The following is a 25730-nucleotide window of genomic DNA, read 5'->3' on the forward strand; positions in this document are numbered from 1 at the left end:
CTGACTCAAGAGCATTCGCTGGCGGTGTTGTTCAGACAGAATCCAAGTCAGGCTGGGAGCTCGGACACAGCTACTTTATTAACTTTTCCAAGGACCTGCATCTGGCATTTAACATTACAGCCAGATCAGAAAAACTAATGTCAGTGGAGAGTCTGGAGAAGCTGCAGAGTGTCTGATCTCGAAGGACTCCCTCTGCCATCCCCAAGCGCAGGCTCACGGATCATCCCTCCTACCACAAAGAGGGTCCTGGGGAATACGCTAACGTGGTGATAGGAGTGAGATCTGGGGGGACGCTACACCCTGCAGTGCGCTGACTGCAGGCGAGAACACAGTCCTAAGGGATGAGAAACGTGGAGTCGGAGGGAGACGGGGTCTGGACCTCTGTCTCGTCCTCTCACAGGTCTCCCTGGGCTTTTGGAACAGATTCAGTCTCCCTTCCGTTGCGGGACACACTTGCAACATGGATTTCAATTGTGCTGGCGTCAGAACCTGGAGAGGAAAAAAGACTGTCACGTGATGATGTCCGTGTCCGAGAACGTCTTTCACAAGCTTCCCAACCGTCTGTATTTATAAAAGAAAATTACATGATACTTTCACCTGCATGTGGTTAAATCATTCCAAAGGACAAAAATCATACAGAATCATCTGGGGCAGCTGATGTACGACCTCCCTGAAGGGAGGTCCACCCCCGCCTCCCTTCCTCCAAACTTCCCCACTGGGCAGCTCACCGCATCTCAGCCAAACCCTGTGGATGCTGCAGCCCAAACGGAAACAGACTGTTGACACGGGGGAGTTGCGGAGCCCTGGGACACGCTGTCTAAGGGGCCCGAGACCTCAGTGCACTGTGGTGACGGCACAGCTGCCCAGGGGTCACTCGGGGGCAACAGCACTCTGGGGTCACCCGGCCACCTGCTCTCAATGCCACGAGGTGCCCCAAGGACTCCTCTTACTAAAATTTAAGAGGAGGGACGTAGGTAACAATCAGTAGAATGAAAGCAAACATCACTCCAGCCAAAAGAGTAATCCCGGAGGTCTGTTTAATCATCCCAACAACACGCCTTCCTTTAGAAGGTGTGGGAGATCTTTGCAACAGATGTCAGAATTGTTCTTTCTACGGATATCACTCCACAAATATCCAGGCTTGCCTGCTGGATGCCAGGTTCTAGGGTGTGTGTGTCAGGAATACAGCGAAGGAAGACATAGAGGAGGGTGGCCTTTTCAGCTGTGCATGGGGCAGGTGACTGCCCTTCAGGAACATCTCCAAATCCCAACTCCCTCCACCGAGAGGCCCCGCTGACGGCTGCAGCCTCCTCCCCTCATGTCCCTCTGCTCACTCACAACCTTCAGGTACATGCTTCTCTTACATCCAAGCTCAGTGCTGCCCCAGGGCCTTTGCACATCTCTTTCTGCCTGCAAAGCACTCCAGATTTTCTCATGGCTCACTCCCACACCGCATTCAGGTCTCAACTCAAATGTTACCTCCTCCTCAAGGAGGTGTCTGGGACGCCCATCTAAAACCACTCTCCTGCCCCCTCTTGACGTGTTCTTCTTCGCAGCACTTCTCGCTGCCTTGAATATTATACAGTTCTTTGTGACTTTCATTCACAAATGCTGCTATAATAATTATTATATAATTATATGGAGAGTCTCAGTGGACAGCGCATTTGTCCACCCTAGTCACCACGGTATCTGTAGTGCCTCAACCAGCCCCCGGCACGATAAGCTAACGTTGAATGGCTAAATACCGTGGGGTCACCACCTTGACACCCGTGGGACACGGCACAGGCACCTCAGAGCACTCATGGAGACTAACGTATAAAACCCGGCAGGAACAAGCCTGGAGTAAGAAGAGCCACATGCCAAGTTTTAGAGGACACTTAGGGCGAAAAGGAGAGGCCGTCAGCACGCTGTGGGCTTGGAAACGCCTGGGGAAGCCACTTCCGCTTCCAGAACCGCCCGCCGGCCGGAGGTGTTCACCGGCACTTCCCGAAGGCTGGCTTCTCTCGGCGTCGCTCGCCGTTCCTGAGCGCGTCCTGGGCTCATGGGAACTTGTGTGCGATTTCTATGGTCTTTTCAAAAAGCCTCTGGGTTGGAGGGTCACACGGGAGCTCGTGATCAAGGTCTGGCCCGTGACCTGACACTTTGGGACATATTCTGCCCCCTTTTTCAGAGTTCCTGCTTCCTTGCCCGTCCCCCGGGGCTCCACGGAGGAGACCCCTGTGTGTCACGACAACCCTGAGCCTCAGACGCCAGCGCCGCCGCTGAACACACACACACACACACACACACACACACACACACACCCGCCCCGCGCCCCTGGCCCCCAGCCCCGCCTGCGCCGAGTTGGCCGGCTGCTTGCAGCTGGGCTTTCCAGCAGGCCTGCTTTTCCATGGGTTTCCTCGTCTGGTCTTAAAAGTCTCTGAGAAGCAAATCCAAAGAGGCCATGGTGGTGGGGGTGAGGGACTAACTCTCTATCGGTGCGTGTGCACATGTGAGTGTGCGTGCAGGAAACGCAGCTGCCAGCGACCTCCCAGTGCCCAAGGGCCGAGCGCCTTCCTCGCAACTCCCGTCAGGGAGCCTTGCAAGCCCAGGCAGCTTCTCGAGAACGTCCCGGCTCCACGCAGACCTGACATTTGGGAGGCATATTGGATGCCTCCGGTGCCCTCAGCTGCTGTTCTTGGATCCCTTAAAGCCTCGAGGCGCTAGATCAGAAACCCAACCAGGTGGTTAGGAGCATGAGCCATGGAGAGCGTGCAACCCCTGGGCCTGCGTCCCCTTCAAGGTGTTCAACTGGGTGCAGCCAGCCCGACAGAGCTGGAGGCCCTGGGGCGTGTTCCCTCTCACACTCCCCTGGCAAACACGACCCATGGCGCCACCTGGTGTTACGTGGAGGGGCAAGTGATGGCAGAGAGAATCACAGACAAAGAATGGGGTGTATGAGACAGAACAGAGAAATGGGGACAGTGAGGGGGAAGTGCGGGAGAGAACAGGCAATTTGGGGAGGTGTGAAACTGTGATGGAGGATAAAGAGATGTGGGGGAGACGCAATGGTGGGAGAAAGAGTACTGTGGGAAACGGCAGAAACTTGGTGGGGGGCAGGAGATACGGAATTGCCAGGCAGAACAGAGGATTACGGGGAAAAGAGTACTGTGGGGCAGACTGGCCGTTGTGGAAGAGAGGCATTGCGAGAGAGAGAACTGTGGCAGATGACGGGCAATTGTCAGAGAGAAGGAATTATGCTAGAGAACAGAAATCTCTCCGAGAAAAAGAATTGGGGGAGTGGTGGAACGCGGTAGCAAAAGGAACTGTAGAAGACAACAGGTTTCTGAGAAACCATGAAGAATCCAGGATTGTGGCAGGAAATGGGAAATTGTGGGAAGAGAATTGTGGGAGCAATAGGGGGCTGTGGGAGAAACACAGAACTGTGAGAAAAGCAAGGGGTTGTGGGAGAGGATGGAGAATTGTGGGAACAACGAGGGATTAGGGGAGAGAAGGGGCAATGTGGGTGAGAGAGAATGGTGCCAGAACTAGGGTATTGTGAGAGAGACAGGGAATTGTGGGAAAGACAACTGGGGGGAGAGAAAAGACGTGCGAGAGAGACATACAGTTACGCCCCCTCACTTCCATCCACTGTGTTCTGCAGAGGCCGCAAGCTTCCTACCTGTGGACACACTACACGTGCTCTCTTCTAACGACAGCCTTCTTTGCCTCCCCACATGCCCCGCGTCTCGGCCCTACCCCACTGACGCAATCCTTATACCCCGTGGTCCATCTTGTCCACAGCCACACCCCTATCCCTGTGGCCACGCCCCTCTGCTTTGCCACAGCAAGGGAAGGCCTGTTCTCGTCAACGCCCCTCCCCGCCAGGCCTCTGCCTAAGACACGCCCCCTTTGTGACCACGCCCCCAGCTCCACTGCCGCCCCGCCCTGCCACCGGAGCCGTGCCCCCTGCCGGTGGGCGGGGCTTGGGGGAACCTGGTCCAGGGTGACGTTGAAGGCTAGGGGAGCAGATCTCCTGAGAAACACACCCCCCAACCCTTGAAGGCAATGATAAGGTTAAAGTATCCATCAGATCCTGAACTTTTCCGTTGTGAACACAAAGTGTCCCTGTTAAAGAAGGGCCAGAGATCAGACACTACGCTTCGTAAAGCTCATGGACAGAGGAAATAATATTTTAAGGTTTTCTGGTGCTCACCAGATAAAAACCAACCAGGTTTTTGCTTATTTGTGAGAAGTACCCTTTTTTCTTAACTTTTAGTCCCAAGGGAAATTCCGATTCTTCATAAAGATGCCATTTTGAACGAAGTTGTCATAGAGAATTACACAGAGATCCCCTCAATGTTAGCTGTTGCCATGGCCACGAAGCATGATCATCCAATCAACTCTCCCACATCCATTCACTAGGCTAGTCCTACAAGCAAATCTGAGTGTATCTCTCCACTTAAAAACCTTAGCTGGCCTCGCGCTGGCCACTAGATAAAATGCAAACTGGCCTCACGCTGGCCACTAGATAAAATGCAAACTCCTTAGCAGAATCCGTAAAAACCCTTCGTTATCTGTTCCCGACCTGCCTCTCCAGCTTCCCACAAACCCCATGCTGTGGCCACCCCTGAACAACGTGCAGACATTCTGCCCTGAGTCTCCACACAGGGTGTCCTCCGGGCTTCCCCCTCTCCCATTGCAGTCTGCGGTGCAAGAAAGACCCAGCCTGAACATGACCTCCTCCAGAAACCCTCACCCATGTGCCAACACCCATGGAGGCCCTGCCTTTTCTGTGTCCCTTTAACGCATCAGACTTTTTAGAATAAAATATAGTATTGTCTTAACTGATACTTGCAAGTTTCCTACATGACACTTCCCAGGGACACTCACAATCCACACACACCGCCCCCGCCCCTCAGCTAAAATGCTGTTGACCATATTGCAGAGGCTCGATGAATATTTGTTCAAACTCAGTTAACTTATGTCAAGTACCTAGTAAGTGCCAGACACCACGTCAGATACTTCCTATCGGAGGCTCAGTGTAAGCCTGTTGGCCTCGAAGTGAATCCTAAAGTAGTAGATAGAGGCTTAAGGATATGATAAACCAGTCAAGCTTCACCTTAACCAATGCAAACAGGGAGAAGCCTAATTGTATTTACTGCTTTGAGTTTGTATCTCTGGGCTTTTCTCCCACATGTAATAGTACTTTCTGTATTATGAGTAGCTCCCCACCTTTACTAAAGAGACTAAAAGCAAAGTGGCTGGAAAGGAGGAGAAAGGAAACAGCCCAAGACCAAGCCAGCCGTATCTCATTTCCAAGATTACCACTGTAGACATTAGGCTGCCGTTTCCTGAGGGTTCTGGCAGCAGCGTATACAGCCTGTGGTATAAGAACAGGAGTCTCCCGCGTGGGGGTCATTCTGCCCCGGGCTTGTTTCCTGACACGTATCCACATCGTTAGCCCGATTGCTCTGCCTTCACACTTTAAACGCAGATTGGAAATTTTCATGGACTCTTTCATTCTATATCTCGCCAACATTTGCTCCATGTCTCCGCTCAGGTTATGAATATGTAATGGGACTTATGTATGCTTACTAGAGTTAGCATTTATGGAATGCCCTCTGTGTCCCAGCACTATTTAAGCACATAGCACAAAGATCTATTTAATCTCATGAAAATCACTGTCGTTCGCACCCTATTAGAGGTCAAGAAATACTAAGTGAGATTTGCAGGAAGGGCTAGTCCTCAGCTCACTTGGAGGAGGCCCAGATGGACAGTCCTGCGCCCAGAAGCCACGAGCCCTTCCTGGAGGTTATGATCATGGCTCCTGCGTAGCAAGTCCATTCCTCATACTGAGGCCATGTGCCACCTTGCTTCTAACAAGCTTGACAAATGTTGCTTTTATGCAAAGAAAGTGCCTACTCATTACAAAGTCTTACTAAAAAAAATGGTTAAGAAGATCTCAACTCTTTTTTTCCCCAGCTCTTTTGAGATATATTTGACACAGTACCCCAACTCTTACGTTACTAAGAATTCTTTAAATCTTATGTCTAAGAAGTCTTTACATCTTATAATTAATTACTCTTAGGCCTTTTAGAACGAATTTCCCACCAAAAATGTGTAATTTAACATAATCATTACAAACGACTATTGGGCCCTTACCACGTGCAGCGGTCAAGCATGAGTGCAAGACGGTACGTGGGCCGCAGAGCGATGCAGTCTGGTTAAAAGCGTTTTCAACCAGCCCCAGTGTAATAAAGTGGGAAGAGGGAGGGGCTTCAGGGCCTCAGTGGGGACAGAAGGAGGGTGTGGGGTGGCCTCCTCCCCAAGCAGCATCTGTGGGAGTCAACCCCCTGACCCCCAGAGGAGGTGCTGCAAACACGTGTCCGCTTCTTGTAAAGAATTTCCAGTCTTGTTACTCAATGCTAACAGCAAAATGTCTGCTCAAGAAGAATCTTTCAAGGGAATAAAGATCTGCATAGACCAGGGACGGTAAAATTAATCAGCTATCATAACCATGACAGTCCCTGAGATTTAGTAAGGAATAAGGATCGTAGGTCTAGCGATTATTCTCTCTCATTACCAATCTTGATTAGAATATAAATGAGCTTTTTGTAATAGTAAATTCAGAATGCAGAGCAAATGATAAATTATAAGGTTACAGTATGTTTAATGAAAAGTACATATAATAGGTTTATTTATATAAATAGTATGCATGAATATATAAATATAAAATGTATGTAATAGGTTTAGTAGATGGCAATCTTTAGAGAAACATTATTTGGGCCTTGAACTGATACTTTCTTCCTCCTTATCAGCTGGGTTAATAGACATAACCCCAAATCAGATTAAACAGGAGCTTAAAAAGAGGACCAATCTGAGGACCACAGTGCTAGAGTCTTGAAGTGAAAAGGACAGATCAGAAGAGCCAGCACCGGACGACCAGCGTGTTATCTTAAATGTCCCCGAATGAGGTGGACAAACCAAGCTGCAACTAAAAGCTACAGAGGTCAGGTTGTACCATTCATTGTCTTACAGCAAACGCTCGCGACGGATTTGAAGTGGCAATTTATGTCATATTCAAAATGCCACCCAGCCCAAGGTGGAGCCAGTTATAATTATTACAAGCCTACAGTGCTTAATAACCAGAGGAAAGTTACCACTATCGTAGTAAAAGGAGAGGAGGAGGATGAGATGCAAGACTAACATTGTCACTTTCCATTCTCGCCTTGAAGCAGGTTCCAGACATCAGGACAGATCCTATGCACCAGCCACCTCGCCGTTTATAAAAGCATTTCCAGGGGAGCCAGGGGCCCCGCTGTCTGCCAGCCTTGGTGGAGGGGCTCTTACCTTCAGACAGCAGGCTCAAGGCCTCGTCGGAAGTGTGCCCGCCGGCCCGCACCTCCTTCCCGGCAGCGGGGCTCTCCCGGGCCTCACGGGAGCCCTTCGGGGACGGGGGACCCCGCTCGGCGGCCGAGGTGCTCATCGATTCCCACTGGATCTCCTTCCTGGGAGCCCGAAAAGCCGGCCGGCAGCCTGTCCAGCCGTGGAAGGCCAGGGACAGCAGGAACCCTTGGGCTGGATTCAGTATCCCCTGGCAGGGAGGACAGAGAGACAGGGGTGAGTCACGGTGGGACAGTGGATATCAGAGCACTGGGTGGTCCCAGGGTGACTCGGGGCCCGCTGGGCTGGCCTCACTGCGACCTGCCCCACTGGCTGGTGTGGGGCGAGACAGAGATTGGCTGGAGGTGCTGGGCCCTCAAAGGTGCCTGAAGACAGAGGAGGTGGGGTGGGGAGAGGAGCTGAGTCAGACCAGAGGCGGGGGGCGGGAGAGGGGAGGCCCTGGGCGGCCCAGCAGGGCTGTGTCACCTCTGGCCCGTGGCCGCGCTCTCCCGCAGGGACTCGGGGCCCTGCCCCTCGCGCCCCTGGCAGGATGTGAGTGCACAAAGGCGCCTGAGCCTAACAGTCTAGGAAACTTTGCTTGCGTGTGGTCCCTGCACGTGACCACAGCACAGGCAGGGGTGGAGGCAGCTAATGCTGGTCTTAGCCTCCTGAATCAGCTTTCCCCCGACTCTGAAGCAACGTAAATTTTAATTCTGTGTAGGGCACCGTGCGTCTCTCCACTAACAGCTCGCGTATGGATTTTTGTACTTGGAAATGCAGTATAATGAAAACATTGAGGGAAACTACCCATGCTCTTTCCACCTTATTATGATTTTGTGTATTTCTCGCCAACATTTTTTCATACACGTGTTACTAGGTAGTTGAAATCAGTATAATTTTTAGATCTTGCATTTTTCACTGAACACTAGATTTCACAATTGTCATTTTTTTACATTGTCATCTTCAACATCGGCATAACATTCCTCAAGATCAAAGACCATCATTAACTTAACCATTCCCTTTCGTTTAAAACAATTTGGGTTATCTATAATGCTTTATAATTACGGATAATGTTATAAGCAATACCTACATCCCTATGGTTTTTTCAGTCTGAAACATTTCTTCAAGAGAAATTCCCTGATATTTTAAATCTGCCTGGAAGGTTTGATTCACTTGCCAAGTTGATTTACCAGAGTCATATCCATTTAATAACGGTCCCAACACTGAATGAAAATAGCTAGCTCGTGGACCAAGGCCAGATGTAAGCATCCCAGGAACCTATTCAACTCCCTGCATATTTAAATAACATATAGATCATACTTCTGAGTGGTTTTATCCCTTTTTTTTTTTTCTTTAGGAAGAACATTTTAAATTAAGATGGACCTACCATCATGAACCACGTGGTCTTGGCTGCATTTCTGACCTGTTTCAAAGAGGCTCCATTGATATCTGGTTGCATTTCAAGATAGAATAAAAGGCTTTCATTGATGATATTCGACACCCAACTGTTAGAAAGAAAACGGCCCACAGGTGAAGAGAACATGTGACATAATTCATTTTTAACGCTGGGGGCCAGGGACCATGCCTACCGAGACCTAGAAGTCCTGGGGCGGGGGCAGTGCCTGCTTAGCAGCAAGGAGGACGCAGCACACCAAGAATCTGACGTAAGAGATGCCACCCCTCTCAGCCCAAAGCAGAGACCAACAGGTGCTTCTGATGGTCGCACTCAACACCACATCAGGTGGAAGGTTCTAGCACATGTCAAATAACCCAGAGTTCATCCTTCCTCTGAAGAGTAAGCTAATGTTTTGATGGAGACCAAAACAAATCTTGACATTTTATGTTTGAATTTTTTGAGGTTATTGTTGGCAGGGAGGTGACGTTTGAAACCACAAGGTCAGTGTATTTTTAGAAGGAGCTAATTTACGTCTCTCGCAGGAGACTGTCCAAACAAACCTCCCCACATCAGATCAATTATTAACCCCACAAAGGCGTGCTCTGTCTTGCGAAGCATTGCTTCACCACAGCAAAGTGTTTCCTGATTCCAGTCGATTTTGCATTGGTTACAGGTCTATGCCCAGCACACCCACTTGAAACGCTGGGGCACGACACCTGTGGTGGGGGGGGGCGGTTAGGGGGAATGGTGGGGTGGGTGGACAGTTGAGGACAGGAAGATTGCTCTCTACCCTTCTTTTTTTAAAATTATTTTTATTTTTTTGGCCGTGCCACGCAGCTTGTGGGATCTTAGCTCCCCAACCAGGGGTGGAACCCATGTCCCCTGCAGTGGAAGCGTGGAGTCCTAACCACTGGACCGCCGGGGAAGTCCCACTCTCTACCCTTCTTGCCTGAGCGGTGAGTCATAACACTAAAGATGGGCCCTTGCCCTATTATCTTGTCAGATACAGGAATCCTGGTGTCAAGACTGATGCAAGGACTTCCCTGGTGGTCCAGTGGTTAGGACTCCACGCTTCCACTACAGGATGTGCGGGTTTGATCCCCGGTCGGGGAACTAAGATCCCACATGCTGTGCGGCAAAAAAAAAAAAAAAAAGACTGCTGCAAATGGGTGGATTTAGAAGGCACTTGATTTGAATGCTAACCCTAGCAATGGGACAAAACTCCGGAGGCATATGGTTGGGATGCATCAAAACTAAACTCGGGACTTTTCGTTCTTAGGGCTTTTTATATAGTTTGAGTAGATGTGAATATCCTTCCAGAAGTTCACGGATGGTAGACTTGCCTTCCTGTCTCGCAAGCATTTCCTCCAAAGGCACCTAGCACAAGTTTTAAAAATTTCCTCTCCAAAGACGCTTCCCTTTGGAACTTTCAGGTCACACTTGGAAAAGCAAATGACAGGCGGTTTGCATTTCCCTTCCCAGCGAGAGTTTTAAAAAAAGAAGAAAGGTTACCAAATAATGAAAACCAGCATTATTTTGAAAAATCGGGTCTTGATCACGTCTCCCATCCGCCTCTCGTTCTCCGTGTAAACTCCTTGTCTTCCTTTTAGTAAAGAGGCCACTGTGAAGAGCAGAGGGGAACAGCACGTAATTTCATTATTTACGTTTCCCGCGTGCAAAGGAAGGGCAGTAAAGCAGATGGGAGCTCAGCAGCACAACCAGGAGCGCGTGAAGCCCAGCAAGACCCGGCCATGCTTTCCTCACCACCTCCACCTGGGACTTCTCGGAGACGCACGGGAATATAGAGTTTTTAAACGTTTACTATGAAATCACTTTAGATTTACACAAGATTTGCAAAGACAGTACCGAGAGTTCCCGACACCCAGCTGTCCCCAGACTTAACATCTTACACAACCACAGTCACACTGGTCACCATGAAGAAATCAACACTGGTACAGTGCTGTTAACTACACTCTGGGTTTTATCTGGATTTTACTAGTTCGGGAACCATATTTGTTTACGGTTTGTATTTTTTACTATAAAAATAATGCATGCTCACTATTTTAAATTGTTGAAAGATTTGACATTTATCCTTGCAGACAAGTTGGAAAATATAAAAAAGTTTTAGGAAAGAATTGATAACCCGTAGTTCACCCAGAGACAACCGTTGTTATCATCTTAGTGTATTTCTTTCCACTCTTTTTTCTATAAGTCATTTTCATTTGTTTGATGTAACCAAATCACTATTTTTTAATGCAATTTTGTTAAAAAAACAAAAAGCTATATTTAATAGACTAGTTTTTTGGGGGGAGGGGTTTTTTGTTTTTAATTTTTATTGCCGTATAGTTGATTTACAATGTTGTGTTAGTTTCAGGTGTACAGCACACTAGTTTTAAATGCAGATATGCAAAGAGAGATCCAAAGAGCTGCAGCGATTTTTCTCTCCCTAGTGGTAGAGCACTTCACTTGGGTTAAAGTTCTACGATCCACAGCTGATCCTCAAGTGACCTTTCTGTTAAGGTGTGTTTCTTTCTTCTCATTCTGCCCGTGAGGGACCCACAGGGCGGCATGAGGGGCCTGGAGACTTGCCCCAGGGCACGCTTCCTTGAGGATGGGATGGGGGCTGGAATGCAGGTCCCCTGCCTTGGCCCGGAGGTCTGTCCAGTACATTCCGCTGACTCACAAGATCCCTCTCACCCAGTTCTTCCTGATGCATTTGACTCACTTCCTGTGCTCTCCTTCCTGTTTACTGCCCAAGTGGGAGAAGACACAGGCCCAGACATCACGGGAGGGTCCAGGCTCCCAGGACAGCTCAGTCCACATCCGTCCCTTCCCCTCGGCTGCCCTTTCCTTTCCCGCTCCCATCTCCCCTCCGCAGTTTTCCAAGGCCACTCGGGTCCTCCGGGGCACGCCAATGGCAGACTCAGGATGAGCCCAGACAGAAGTGAAAAGCCCCCTGGTCCCGGCTTTGAGCTGGCAGACGTTGGCCAAGAACTCGTACAGCCCATCAATGAGTAGGCTCGCTCCCTCTCGTTGATTAAACCCCCTCACTTTCCCCAGCTGTATTCTGCTCCTCTCTGGAGGATGACAAACGAGGTCCGTGGTCCCAGACAATGATCAGAGCCCGTGGCCTGGGGCCGTAGCCGTGGCCTGGCCCCCAGAGAAATTCCCCGTGGTTTACCTGCAGTCACTGTCTTTCGGAACAGGATGGGGTTGGCCACTAGGACGAGCAGCAGAGGCAAGTACGTGGTGACGTAGTGGGGGATGGCGTGCTCCAGACCCCTCTCACACCTGAGGGAGGAAAGCCGGGTCATTCTCGGGAAAAAACGGGGCTTTGCCTGAGACGCGCCGACTTATCTGGAAGTCGAGATAAGAGGACCAGATCGAAGAGGGAAAGACACACAGATCGACTTCTGACTCTGCCCGAAGGAAACCTGACTCATGTCTCACGTCTGCGGACAAGCGATAAATCACAGAAGAAAAAGGAGGATCCATCATGGTTCTGCTTGTCTCGTAAATCAGGGAGCTTTTAAAGTTCCCTGCTGGGAAAAGGTGAAGAGAGGAAAAGGCTCTCTGGGGTGGTGGATTCCCGCCCCCCAACTCCCCCGCTGGGTCTCTCAAACAAGTGGGTCTCCCCCCACTTGTCTTTCAAGCAAGACAAAGGCATTCTATGAACCAGCTGGTTTTCAGCACTTTCTACGTACGTGCTAAGCCTGGCTGACATCACGAATAAGATCCAAGCTCTGTCCTCGACCAACTCAAAATACCCAAGCCTCACGCTGCACAGGATATCTGTTCTCATGGTGACAGATAATCATTTCACTGGTTCTTTTCAGGGAGAAGGACCAGGATTTCTACTGATGGGTCTTGAGAATCATCCGTCGCCACAGGACATGGTGGAGTGCCACACACAGGTATGTTACCAAGGTCGGGGCTATCAGTTAACAAACACATAGTGTAGAGGAAAATGGCAAAGAGGAGGAGAGAATCCAAAGCAAAGGGGGTGTTGCCCAGGCCCGACCCCAGACAGGGTGGAAAAGCAGAGGAGGGAACAGCTCCTGTGGCCACGGAAGGTGGAACGAGAAAAATGCTAGTGTTCTCGTTTTCATATGTGTGAAGTGCTCACACCAGAGGGGAAAGTGGCTGAAAATGCATGAAAACAGCTAAGAAAAATGCAGTGCCCATCTTTGTTGCCTTAAGGATGACAATACCACCTGAGGATGGTGCCTTCTTTTTGTTTTTTTGTTTGTGTGTTTTGGTTTTTACCCTGAAAGCCGTATTTTATTGGAGTACGGTTGACTTACAATGTTGTGTCGCTACCTTCTTTTTAACAGAAGCTTTCCTCTTCAGCTGTGAAAGCTAAACTATGGTCTGGAAGGGCTTGAGGGGAGAAAGGGAAACAAAAGGAGGAAGAGATGAGATTCGGATGCCGGTGCTGAACGTTAGGAACAAATGAGAGAGGGTGGGAGCCTGCAGAGCGCCAAGGGCTCTGGGTCGTCGTGGGCTCTGAGGATGGATATAAGGATGGAGATGCTTCAGGGGGGCGGCCTCGTGGAGACTGCGGGGCACCTTGGCGCTCCTGAGTGCCCTGCAGCAATGGCTCCCTCACGCTCAGACGCAACGTCCCCAGGATCCCACAGGTGGAGGCCAGAGATAAAAACTCCCTTTCCAATTAAGCACATCCCTCTGCAACAGCTGCTAACTCTGTATTTGTCCTTTTCGGGTTCCTGGGGAGAGTGGGCTGTTTGGAGGGATCTACACAGAGGCCTGGGAGTAGTCATTGTCAACAAAGCAACACCAACGTGGAGACATCTGAGTGAGTGGCTACAAGAAATTGAAAAAGAAGGGGCAGAAACGGTCTACACCACAGGTCAGTGAACTTTTTCTGTAAAGGAGCAGATAGTCAATATTTTAGCCTTCAGAACCCTCACAGCCTCTGTCAAAACTACTCAGCTCTAATGTGTAAAGCGGCCATAGACCATACATACACAAATGGGCACGGCTGTGTGCGAATAAAGCTTTATTTACAAAAGCAGGCAGAGGGCCGGATCTGTCCTGAGGGCTGTGCTGTGCTGATCCCGGGTGTACACTGTCCTGAAATCACAGACAAAGAGACAATGTCCAACCTCTGTTTTTCAGTTTTCCATGGAAAATTAGAGTGTATATCCTTGGAGGGACCTTGAGTCTTTACAAATGGTTGCACGGATGGGATTTTAAACTTGAAGAAATGCCTGAGACAATTTCAGAGGCCACATCGCCCAGCGTCTGTGTTCAGAACAGCACAGGATGGAGAGGTGAGAAAGTGCAGACAGCAGAGGCTTAAAATAAGCTCGTCAAGAGCGAGCGACCCTTTGTGTCTTCCAGCCATCTCCGACTCATTCTTGGGATGTTCAACTCACCTGCTCGCCCAGAGGAAGCCGGTTTGAAGAATGAAAAATAAACAGTGGGCAGGGGAAGGCTGCGTCCGTCTGGAGGGGGACAGGCCTGGAGGCTGGCACACAGGCTGGTACGCAGGAGCCGTGCCCCCAGCTCTGCATCCACACCGCGCACAACACCGACCCACACGCACGGGACAGGCAGAGGCAGGACGCTAACTCAAGGTGCCACCCACTGTGCTCTCAGCTGCACGGATCCAGGACGCTGGCCTGCCCGCCCGCTCGGGGTCAGCGCCCGGGCGTCTCCTGCAAGAGAGGCGGGGGGGTGCAGGCGTCGGGGGAGCGGGCTTGCTGGGAGCCCGGCTTACCTGGCCACAGAAGGGTAGTACAGCATGAATGTTCCCTCTACGCAGAGCAGTGCGGCCAGGCCCCAGGCCATCATGTGGTAGAGCAGGACGGTACTGGGGGAGGAAGGAGCAGGATGGCACCGGGGGAGGAAGGGGCAGGACGGCACCGGGGGAGGAAGGAGCAGGACGGCACCAGGGGAGGAAGGAGCAGGATGGCACCGGGGGAGGAAGGAGCAGGATGGTACCGGGGGAGGAAGGAGCAGGATGGCACCGGGGGAGGAAGGAGCAGAGGGGCGGCCACGCCTGAGGTCCAGCGCTGAGCAAGCCCCGAGCTCCGCAAGCGGCAGGAAGATGCACACAGAGCAAACCCTTGGCAAACAGCTGCCTGATTTTGCCTGTGAGGTTTTTATTTTTCCTCTGATTGAGGTGAAAGTCATATAACATCAAACTCACCATTTTAAAATGAGCAACTCAGCGGCATTCAGGACATCTTACAATGCCGTGCAAGCACCACCTCTATCCAGTTCCAAAACATGTTCATCCCCCCAAAAGGGAACCCGGACCCATTCAGTGGTCTTTCCCCATCATGCTTGTGCCCCCAGCCCTGGCAACCACTCATCTACCATCTGTCTCTATGGATTTGCCTATTCTGGACATTTCGTCTCAGGGGAATCATACACGACGTGGCCTTTTGCGTCTGGCTTCTTTCCCTCAACCTAAGGCTTTCAAGATTGAGAGGAGGGGACTTCCCTGGTGGCACACTGGTTAAAACTCCACGCTCCCACTGCAGAGGGCCCGGGTTCGATCCCTGGTCGGGGAACTAGATCCCACATGCGTGCCGCAACCAAGAGTTCTCATGCCACAACTAAGGAGCCCGTGAGCCGCAACTAAGGAGCACGCATGCCACAACTCAGGAGCAGGTGAGCCACAACTAAGGAGCCCGTGAGCCGCAACTAAGGAGCACGCATGCCGCGACTCAGGAGCCTGCCTGCCACAACTAAGACCTGGCGCAACTAACTAACTAACTAAATAAATAAATAAAAGATTGAGAGGAGCGAGGCACGGGTACCTCATAATTCCTCCTAAGTGCCTGGCTCCCCCAGTAAGCAAGCAGCTCCTGGCCTCTGTCCTTCCTGAAGTCACCTCCGTACCTAATATGCAAGCGTCTTAATGCTCAGTCGAAACCAAGAAGAAGGTCTCTAAGAAATGGGTGGTTATTCGACGTTCCAGGAGAGCGGGGAGGTTTCCTATCTTGTCCCCCTACCCCCCATTCCCTGCATAGTTCAAATTCTCTCATCGTCACCCTCTCCATCCTCATCTCTGTGCTCCCACGCACCCCAGCCTGTCCCCCGAGAGATTCGAGGCAGCCAGCCTTGCAGGTGGGTCAGGACGACAGACCACCTGAGCCCGTGCAGAGCTACCTCGCTCTTCCAAGACAGCCTTCGTTTGCCTCTTCTGTGCAACGGGATGGGGCCCGGGGCTGCTCCCTCAGAGATGCCCACTGTCACTCAAAACTCTGCCAGATGGGACTTCCCTGGGGGCGCAGTGGTTAAGAATCCGCCTGCCAATGCAGGGAACACGGGTTCGAGCCCTGGTCCGGGAAGATCCCACATGCCGCAGAGCAACTAAGCCTGCGCGCCACAACTACTGAGCCCGTGCGCCACAACTACTGAGCCCACGTGCCACAACTACTGAAGCCTGTGCGCCTAGAGCTCGCGCTCCGCCACAAGAGAAGCCACCACAATGAGAAGCCCGCGCACCACAACAAAGAGTAGCCCCTGCTCACTGCAACTAGAGAAAGCCCGCGTGCAGCAACGAAGACTCAACACAGCCAAAAATAAATAAATAAAATAAATTTTTAAAAAACCACAAAAAACCCTCTGCCAGACGCCTGGCAGAGAGTGCAACCCCTGGCCCATCAGGACTTTAACCCTGCGGATCCGCCGTGGGGACAAAGGGCGTGGTCAGGGATGGGGTGAAGGGCGCCCTTCTACAAGGAGACAGGAGGGAAAAGAGATGGCCCAGAAGGGCATGCTTCAGGGAGGAACCACGGCACAGCTGGCCCACTGGGCGGCCACGCGGACGCGGCTGCACCTTCGCCTCCCCTGGCGCTGCTGGTTCCGGAGCAGCCCTTCCCTGACCGTCCGGCTTCGGGAGCGCGTGGGGGTCTGTCCTGCCCAGAAGTCACAGGCTTTGCAGGACACTCAGGAAACTAAGGAGCAGCTTTGTGCAGGGGCTGGGCTGTGGCGGGGTGGCATCTGCGTTCCAGACGCCAAGCCTGGGCTGCAGGGAGCCGCTGGTGTCATCTCCTGGGTGGGAGGGGAGGCCAGCTCGCATTCCCCAAAGCCCGGCCCTCGGTCCCCCCCCCACCGCCGGCCCCAAATGCCCGCGAGGGGAGGAAGTCAGACCCGGGCCGCAGGACCCAGGCGGCGGCCACGTCAATAACCCAGGCGGCGGCCACGTCAATAACCGATACAGCCAGAAAGCCACACCCATGTGGCCGCGATGGATCCATCGGGAGCAGCCCCGGCTGAAGACCCTCGTCCCTTTTTGTGACGGCAAGCCAGCTTTCACGTGCAGGCACGCGAAGGTCCCCCCCCCAGACCCTCTTTGCTCTCACACTCTCCTTTTCTTAGGGCAAGCAGAGCTGCTCCCGGGATCTCAGGTGCCTGCCGGCATGGTTAAAACGTGCGTCTCCCGCACCCGGAGCCCAAGAGGCCGTTTACATGTTAACTTTCAATCTGCCTTAATGACATTTCTTAGGGAAAATTCTCCCGCGCCAAAGGAAACAGCTAAATGCTGGAAGGATCTAGGCGGGAATGTGGAGTTTAATCCAGCCATACCGGAGAAGTCTGGCCCCCTGCCTGGGAATTCCTCGGGACCCCTCTCCACCAGCTGCAGGCTCTTCATTGCCACCTACAGAATCCACTCCACCCTCGGCTCTGGAAACAAGCTGGCGATTCAGAGAGGGGCTCCGGAGGCTTCTGGACCCACACGCTCAGCTCTGGCTCTAAACCACCCAGGGCCGGCCCCTCAGCGACCTCACCCTGGGAAGCGTGACTTCTGCTAGGCACGAGGGCGCGGCTGGGTCTCCGTGGCTACAGAGCACCCGTCTTATTTCTCTGCTGTGTGCCCGCTCCTGTTTGATGGGAGAGCCCACTTCACTCCCGGCGGTCCTCCTAGCCCTGGAACCCTGCCCTGGCTCTTGCCCTTGGCAGGCATCTGGACGTTTGGCATCCCTGGAGGGCGGCCTCCTGTTTGATGGGTGGGTCCCTGGAAGCCTGGCGTCCTCTAGCCCCTGCACATCGCAGACTTCTGCCTATCCTAACGCCAAGCTCCAAGATGAATTCCAAACACCCGCCGGGGTGTGAGGAGGGCTTCCTGATTGCCTGTCCTGGCTTCTGACGGCTCTGTCTGTCCTCCGGATCCAGAGAGCTGTCACACAGCCCTGTCCAACTCCAGTCCCTCACGGGTGGAGGTGCATTTCCTATGACAGCAGGAGACATACTCTTCTAGCTTCTGTTCAGTGCTCCAAGGTTCCTCTTATCTCCACAACTAACTGATGGTCTGTGAGACCTGTAATTGTGTCATAGCTCCGATCCCTCCCAAACTGAGTGAGGGAACCATCACAATTGCACTCAGCTTCAGGGACAAGGTCTCCTCATGCTGCTCGCTGCCTACCCAAAGTCATTCTCCCTTTTTTCCTCAGTAACAGAACCTGGATGTCATGCAGAGCAGCAGCACGCTTGGATAACCAACTATATTTCCTACCTTCTCTTACAGCTAAGTGTGGCCAGAAAACTAAGTTCTGGTCAATAACATGAAAATGTTATTGTTGTGTATGTAAAACTCCCATGGACAACAGGCCTGCTTAAAACAGCTCCCTGCTTAAAGGGATCTGGCTCAGGGGACAACAGGCCCCTTTTGCATTGCCCCCTACCTCCTTCCTGTTTTCTGGAATGTTGATGTGATGACTGGAGCTCCAGCAGCTATTCTGGGCCATGATACCTTGAGGGTGGAAGTCACATAATAGAATGGTGGAGCAGAAAGAGAGAAGGAGCTTGGGTCCCTGATTTCCATCATAAGAGCCCTAGATTGCCCACCTCTGGCCTCTTTTAGCGTGAAAGAGAAATTCCTATCTTAAGTCACTACTGTTTTATGTATTTTATGTAGCCAAAACTAATTCTCACTGATATACCTGGTTGGCAGCCTTTAACCTTAACTATCTCCCCTACAGAATTTTCACAACCAAGTATACCTCGGTTTTGTACAGATGTGTAAGAGGTTGGGAACTAAGGCAAAAAGGTAGAAGAAAGAAACCCAAAAATGAAGCAAGTACTAAATTTCAGGCCAGAGAGACAAAGTGAATGATGATGTGATATACCTAAGGAATACCAAGGATTTTAGAGTGGTGATTCACTAAGATTGCCCAGTGTAGTCTATAGCCTTAATATGGTCTTTATTTGGTTACTCACGTTGGTTTTAAAAGTGAATTTATTCAACCAGTGGTGCTGGGGCAACTGGATATCCACCTACAAAAGAATAAAGGCGGACCTATCCTCACCTCCACACAAAAATTAATTCAAAGATCTAAATAAAATTGTTCAAACTATAAAACTCTTAGAAGGAAACAAAGGTATAAATCCTTGTGACCTCGGGTTAGGCAATGGTTTCTTAGATGACAGCAAAAGCACAAGAAATAAGAGAAAAAAACAGAAAAACTGGATTTCATCAAAATTAAAAACTTTTATGCTTCAAAAGATACCAACAAGTAAGTGAAAAGACAACCTGCTGAATGAGAGAAGATATTTGTAAATCATATATCTAATGAGGTACTCATATCCAGAATATATAAAGAACTCCTATAACTCAATAATAAAAAGACAAAGAGCCCAATTAAAAACTGGAAAAAGGGAGTGAAGAGCTATTTCTCCAAAGAAAGTACACAAGTGGCCAATAAGCACATGAGAAGATGCTAAACATCATTAGTCATCAGGGAAATCAAAACCACAATGAGATGCCACTTCACACACAGTAGGATGGCTAAAATCTTAAAAAACCAAACAAACACACAGAAAACAAGTGTTGTTATCAAGGATGTGGAGAAACTGGAACCATTAAACATTGCTGGTGCAAAGGTAAAATGGTACAGTCTTTGGAAAGCAGTTCAGCAGTGCCTTATAAGGTTATACAGAGTTACTATATGACCCAGGAATTCCACTCCAAGGTGTATACCCATAAGTATATGGCAAAAACATATGTCCACACAAACACCTGCATACAAATATTCATTGCAGCATTATTCCTAACAGTCAAAACAATGGAAACAACCTAAAAGTCCAGTGACTGATAAACGGGTAAAATGCAGATAGCAAAACAATGGAATATTATTCAGCAATGCACAGGAATGAAGTACTGATACGTGCCACAATATGGATAAACCTTGAAAATAACAGGCCAAGTTTAACCAGCCAGATACAAAACGCCACATATTGTATGATTCCATTTACAGGAACTGTCCAGAACAGGCAAATCCAGAGACAGACAGTAGATTTGAAGTTACCAGGAGCTGCGGGAGAGGGAAGAATGGGGAATGACTAGTAACCAGTACAGAGATTTGGGGGATGAATAACACGTCATAAAACCAAATAATGGTTATGGTTGCACAATTCTGTGAATATGCTCACAAACAATGGATTTTATACATTTAAACAGATGAACTTTATAAAGCTATTTAAAAAGAAAAAAAGCAAACAAGGGCTCCGTGCAAAGCGGACCTAATGGAAGTGGACCACGAACTTGGTCGGGGTCACATCCTTCCTGGGCCCGGAGCCAGGAGACCAGGACACCCGCCGTGCCCTCCTGCTTCTCTTTGGCACGCAGGTTCTCTGTGTTTCTGTCTCCTCCATAACGTGCACATCCCAGCTCCACCCCAGCTCCCAGTTACTGAGCGCCTGCTATGTGCCAGGCGCCATCCATAACCATCCACGGGTACTATCACATTGACTGTTCCCAGGAACCTCCTGAGGTGGGTAATGTTTTACAGCCGAGAAAACGGAAGTCCAGAGAGGTTCAGCAACTTGCCAACAGTCACACAGCTAGTGAGTGACGGGGCAGGAATTTGAACCCACCAGGACCAAGGCACTAACCCTTCCTGGGTTCCTCCCAGGCAGCCCCTGGCAGCTCCAGAACTCTTGGGCTCCGTATTTAGCGTACTGTATCAATACATACATCTAAGAACTTTTTTCCTAAACCTTTAGATACCATCAGAATTTTTTATTTTCATGCCAATTCTTTTTTTTTTTTTTTAAGTCTTTGTCCTGTGCCAAATATTTAATTTATTGAAATACTGCTTTCAGGGTTTTAAAATCCTCAGTTTTTTTCTTGGTAGGGGGCACCCGGAGAAATCCTCGATATTTCGATTGTGCCTTCAGCCTTTTAGAAAAATGAGCTGGCACAGATGTTTCTCGGTGGAGGGGTCAGCTGAAAGGTTCTGATCAGCTGTGTCTGCCGTACAGAGATGGAGCGCTCAGCGGTGTCTCCAACCTTCCCTCAGGCAACAAACTAGGGCAGAAGCCAGAGGGCTTGCTCTGAATACCTCAGTCCCGCTGATCTCCGGATCACCAGGTAGGCATCGACCGCATAGCAAAACAGCCACCAGAAGCAGGCGCTGTACAGCAGCTGGATCCACATCTGTAATCGGGAAGAGCCGGCATCAAAGCTGCTGCACGTGGGTTCCAGACCGCCCCGTCCGTGAAATGAGCTGGCAGACGCCCACATCCTCTGACGTCACGGGGCATCACATGAAAGCCCTCCGGAGAGGCTTGGAAACCCAGGCTGGGATGTGGCCTGGGACGGGCGTGTGCCTTGGTGCCCTGTCTGCTCAGCTGCACCGGGTCCAGCGAGCCCTGCCTTGTGCTACACTTGTAGTCAGGGAGGTAAAGGGCTCAGGTGTGCAGCTTGGGCTGGCATGAAGGTCTCTGAACGAGAAGCCCTTTTGCTGAGGACCAAGGAGGACGGGCAGGAAGGACCTTCCCAGTAGAAGGAAGGGAGGGGCTCTGTACGTTAGAAGCAGCACGAGATCTGTATACTAAGACGGAGGCTCCATTGGGATGCAGCCGGGAAGCAACAGAGGGGAGGAAGGGAGAGATGATGACAGTTCTGGCACAGATGGCGGGGTCAACAGGGCATCAGTGTCCTTTGAGGTCATTCACTGGAGTGTTAACTTGGCGGACAGAGCAATACGGATGAACAAATTGCTATATTTAAATATATATTTTGTTAAGTAAATACATCCATTAAATCGATAACATTTTTTTTCTTTTTTTCGCCAGCTGGTTTTGATTGTGGCTGGATCTAAGGTAAGGATTGAATGTGTGTTTAAGGGTGGGGATGGGGAACATACTAGCACAGTGGTTCTAAAACTGGAGTGTGGGTCAGAGGCCCCTGGAGGGTTTGTTAAATCACAGACGGCCCGCACCCCAGGGTCCCTGGTCAGTGGGGTGAGGGCTCTGAGCACGTGCATTTCTAAAAGTTACGGTGGGCTGGCGGGAGGGATGGGACCACACTTTGAGGACACAGCGTAACGAAGCGGGGCAAAGGGGAGGGAAGGGGGAGGCCAGGGGAGGTACACTTACCGCACTCCCCATGCAAAAGGCGGCGGGCCACACGTCTGTCCCGTTCACGGCTGAGATGTCGTCCACGAAACTCGGGAACCCTAACCACACCGTAGACCGGACTGTGATACCTAAGGGAGAATCAGGTGATGCTTTGTATCCGCTCCTAATGCAAATCTAAAGGTGACTTGTTGACTCTGTAAAAATGATGGATGGACGGATGGATGGATGGATGGATGGATAGGTAGGCAGATAGACAGATAGATAGGAAGGGAAAGAGAAAGATGGGAGGGAGACAGGGAGGAAAGAAACACACGCTGGTGTGTGCAGAGAGACAGAGAAAAAAATAAGACTCAGAAAATAATTATTATGGTAGTGGAGCAATCCAGCCACTTTGATTTCGACGTCAACCACCATTAGCCACAGTGCTGTTCCTAATGCTGTCTGTTTGTTTATTTGGCGCCCAGGAGTGATTACGTGAATAACAATCTATATTTCTCGGCTATATTTTTAATGTCCAAGTTAACTAGCCCTCACATAAAAAAGAATGATTGAAAAAGCACATCCTGACGTTTAAAAAGATAGTTCTTTCATTCTTTAAAAAAAATACATTTAAGATTTTCACAAATTAGCTCTTGATAATCTACTTTTGACATTTATTATTTGTGAGTTTTCCTTGCTATCTGACCCAAATATCTAATTCTCCTCAACACAGTATACACACCTAAGGCATATGTTAGGGTTCTTTGTTAGGTAAGTCAATAGATAGCCTTTGTTTAAGCATTCACTATGCAACACACTGGTCAAGGGGACCTGTGAGCAGTACAGGGTTACACTCTAGTGTAGTGTGTGTATTTCACACACAAAAATATACACCGTATCACATGCTACCAAATATACACTGTGTCATATACCGCTAAAGGGAGACTATGAATACTAAAAGCCTAAGATACAGCTTCTCATTCTTAAGCACAGATAACAAAAATAATGCTTTGCTTCCGTATAGTGCTTTGTCGTTTTCAGTACAGAGCTCTGCTTTGAGCTCGAGAAACACTTTTTTTTTTTTTTTTGTATCTATATGAGGTGATGGATATTTACTAAACCTGTTGTGGTAATCATTTCATGATAAATGTTAAGTTATTATGCTGTACACCTTAAACTTATACAGTGCTATATGTCAATTATATCTCAGTAAAACTGGGGAGGGAGTTCCCTGGTGGTCTAGTGGTTAGGATTCTGTGCTTTCACTGCCGTGGCCCGGGTTCAATCCCTGGTCAGGGAACTGAGATCCCGCAAGCTGCACGGTGTGGCCAAAAAAAAAAAAAAAAAGATATTTAAAAAAAAAACTGGGGGAAAAAAACCACCTCATGAGATAGGCATCTGTATTTCTTATTTTTCAGTGAGGAAGTCTGGTCACCAAGCCTTCCCCTGATTCCTGCTTCGGCTCATTTGCCTGCAATGTCATGCACCTTCCTTCTAAAGGCCAAAGGATATACGAATATTATTTTGCTGACCCTCAAAAGATGTTTGGGTGCAGCTCTATTTTCAGATATTCAAGTTGCAGAAACTAGATTATTATTAAGATGCTTTTCCAAAATGCTTTAGCAGAATCAGGAAGAAAACCAATTTTTTATTTAATTGTCTTGCACCGAATTGATTTTATCCCTATAGCTTCCTGTGTTACTCCTTGAGTCTAAGAAAGTGACTAGAGGTTCCATAGCATTTATCTGAAGCCAGGATTCTTGAGTGTCTCCAATCACACAACCAGGAACAGGAGAACCAGGGCCTGGGACACACAGCCACCTGTGCCCAGATAAGCACTCAAGGTGCCCCAGAAGCTGCTGCCACCCCCTCACAGCAGAGCAGTGGAAGGCACTTCAAATACCACCAGCAGCCTTTCCTTCAAGAGCAAACATGACTGAAAAATACAATTCCAAAATGCCAGCACCTGTCACCCGATTGCAAAACATGGACAGTATTTGGATCCTGATTCGAACAAACCAATTGTAAAATAGCATTTATGAGACACCTGAACATACACCAGTGATATTAAGGAACTGGTTTTCATTATTTTGGGGTGATAATGATATCTGTGTGATATATATATGTTTTTTAAAAATTCTTATCTTCTACAGCTATATATTGAGATTTGTGTGGGTGAAATGGTATAAATTCTGGAATCTGCTTCAAATTAATCCAGTGGAGAGTGGGATACGGGGATGGGGTATAGATGAAGCTAGGTGATGGGTACAGGGAGTTCATTATACAATCTCTCTACATTTGCATATGTTAAAAAATTTCCAAAATAAAAAAGTTAAAATGCTTGGCAATATCTAGCACAGAGGTTTGTAAAATGTGCCATGCTAGAGTTGAAAGCAGCGGTCAGCAAAGTTTCTGTAAAGGGCCAGAGAGAAGATATCTTAGGCTCTATGGGCCATAGTTTCTCTGTTCAGCACTCACTTCTGCCCTTGTAGGGCCAAGATGCCCCCAAACAGTGCACAAGTGCAGGGCATGGTTGTATCCCCATAAGACTCCACTTACGGACGCTGACGTTTGCATTTCATGGAATATTTACATGTCAGGAATAGTCTTCTTCTTTAGATTTTTCTAAAAACACTTTAAAATGTAAAAACTTTCTTAGTTCCTGGGCCATAGATAAGAGGCAGCAGGCAGGATTTGGCCTAGAGGCTGCAAGTTTGCCCACCTGTGGTATAAAACCCAAACTTAAATAGATAGATAAATAAACAAGTAAGTAAATAAAATTGTAATATATATATGGGTTTCTTCCTGATTCTGCTAAATCATTTTGGGAACGATTCTCTGTGTGTGTGTGTGCACGCGCACGAAATATTAACCGTTATTCTCTCACTAGTGGTACAATTAAGGATGCATTGTATTTTCTGGGTTTTCCTTCACAGCACCGTCTAAAGTTTCCCTAGTAAGTCCAGTAACAAATACATCAAACTGTTTAAAAAAAACAACGGTCCCCCGAAGGAACTTTTACCGACCATCTTGCATCACAGAGTCCCCTGGCCGTCCAGTCCGGTCCCCGGGGAGCCGCCTCCGGCTCGGCCCTCCCACCCGTGGGCCGGGCGTCCTTACCCGCGCGGCGACCGGGTCCCAGGCGGGGGGGGTGGGGGGGCGCGCGCTCATCCTCGCCCCCGGCCGGGAGCGACCTGCGGGCCGCGCGGACGGGTCCCCACCCGCGGGCGCGCCCTCACCCAGGCAGCCGAGCAGGTCGCAGGCGGCGGCGGCGCGCAGGATGCGGGCGGAGGCCGGGGCGCGGGCCGTGGCCGGCGGGGAGGCCGAGGGGAGCCCGGGGCCCGCGGGCCGGCGCCCGGGCAGCAGCCGCAGGAGGCCGAGCGCCAGGTGGAGCGCGCCGCTGCCCAGACACAGCGCGTGGAAGGCCCGCGGCTGGAAGCTCAGCACCAGCTGCGTGGCGGCGTCCCGCGTGGCGCAGCAGAAGGTCCCCAGGCGCGGGGAGGCCATGGTCCGTGCTGGGGACGCGGCTCGGGTCTGCCGGGACCCCGCCGGCCCGCCCGGGTCATGTGCTGGGCCGGCCCTTGGCGGGGTGCGGGGTGGGGCGCGTCATGTGCCCCGGGCCTCTCCGCAGCCCCCGCCCGATCCCCCG

The 25730-nt window shown here is 50.1% G+C and overlaps 1 protein-coding gene across 1 annotated transcript; it reads right to left on the reverse strand.

Moving 5' to 3' along the window:
* Positions 1 to 60: 60 nt before the first annotated feature.
* Positions 61 to 25730, reverse strand: GPR143 (G protein-coupled receptor 143). The gene is made up of 9 exons (XM_036839248.1): positions 25321 to 25730; positions 22121 to 22230; positions 21082 to 21176; positions 14505 to 14597; positions 11943 to 12052; positions 10274 to 10382; positions 8753 to 8870; positions 7333 to 7576; positions 61 to 489 (listed from the first exon to the last, which is right to left on the reverse strand). Exons 1-9 carry the CDS (start codon positions 25586 to 25588, stop codon positions 395 to 397), a joined length of 1242 nt encoding a protein of 413 aa, XP_036695143.1. The 5' UTR covers positions 25589 to 25730; the 3' UTR covers positions 61 to 394.

Source organism: Balaenoptera musculus, chromosome X, assembly GCF_009873245.2.
Source record: "Balaenoptera musculus isolate JJ_BM4_2016_0621 chromosome X, mBalMus1.pri.v3, whole genome shotgun sequence".
Lineage (NCBI taxonomy): Eukaryota > Metazoa > Chordata > Mammalia > Artiodactyla > Balaenopteridae > Balaenoptera > Balaenoptera musculus.

Excerpts from the sequence above, each read along its gene's own strand:
- GPR143 (XM_036839248.1), bottom strand. The coding sequence starts at position 25,588 with ATGGCCTCCCCGCGCCTGGGGACCTTCTGCTGCGCCACGCGGGACGCC. Across the intron at positions 12,053-14,504 it reads TACTACCCTTCTGTGGCCAG|GTGTGAGAGGGGTCTGGAGC; the intron begins GTAAGCCGGGCT and ends TTCCTCCCTCAG. Across the intron at positions 10,383-11,942 it reads CCGAAAGACAGTGACTGCAG|TGGCCTCTTTACTAAAAGGA; the intron begins GTAAACCACGGG and ends TGCTCTTCACAG.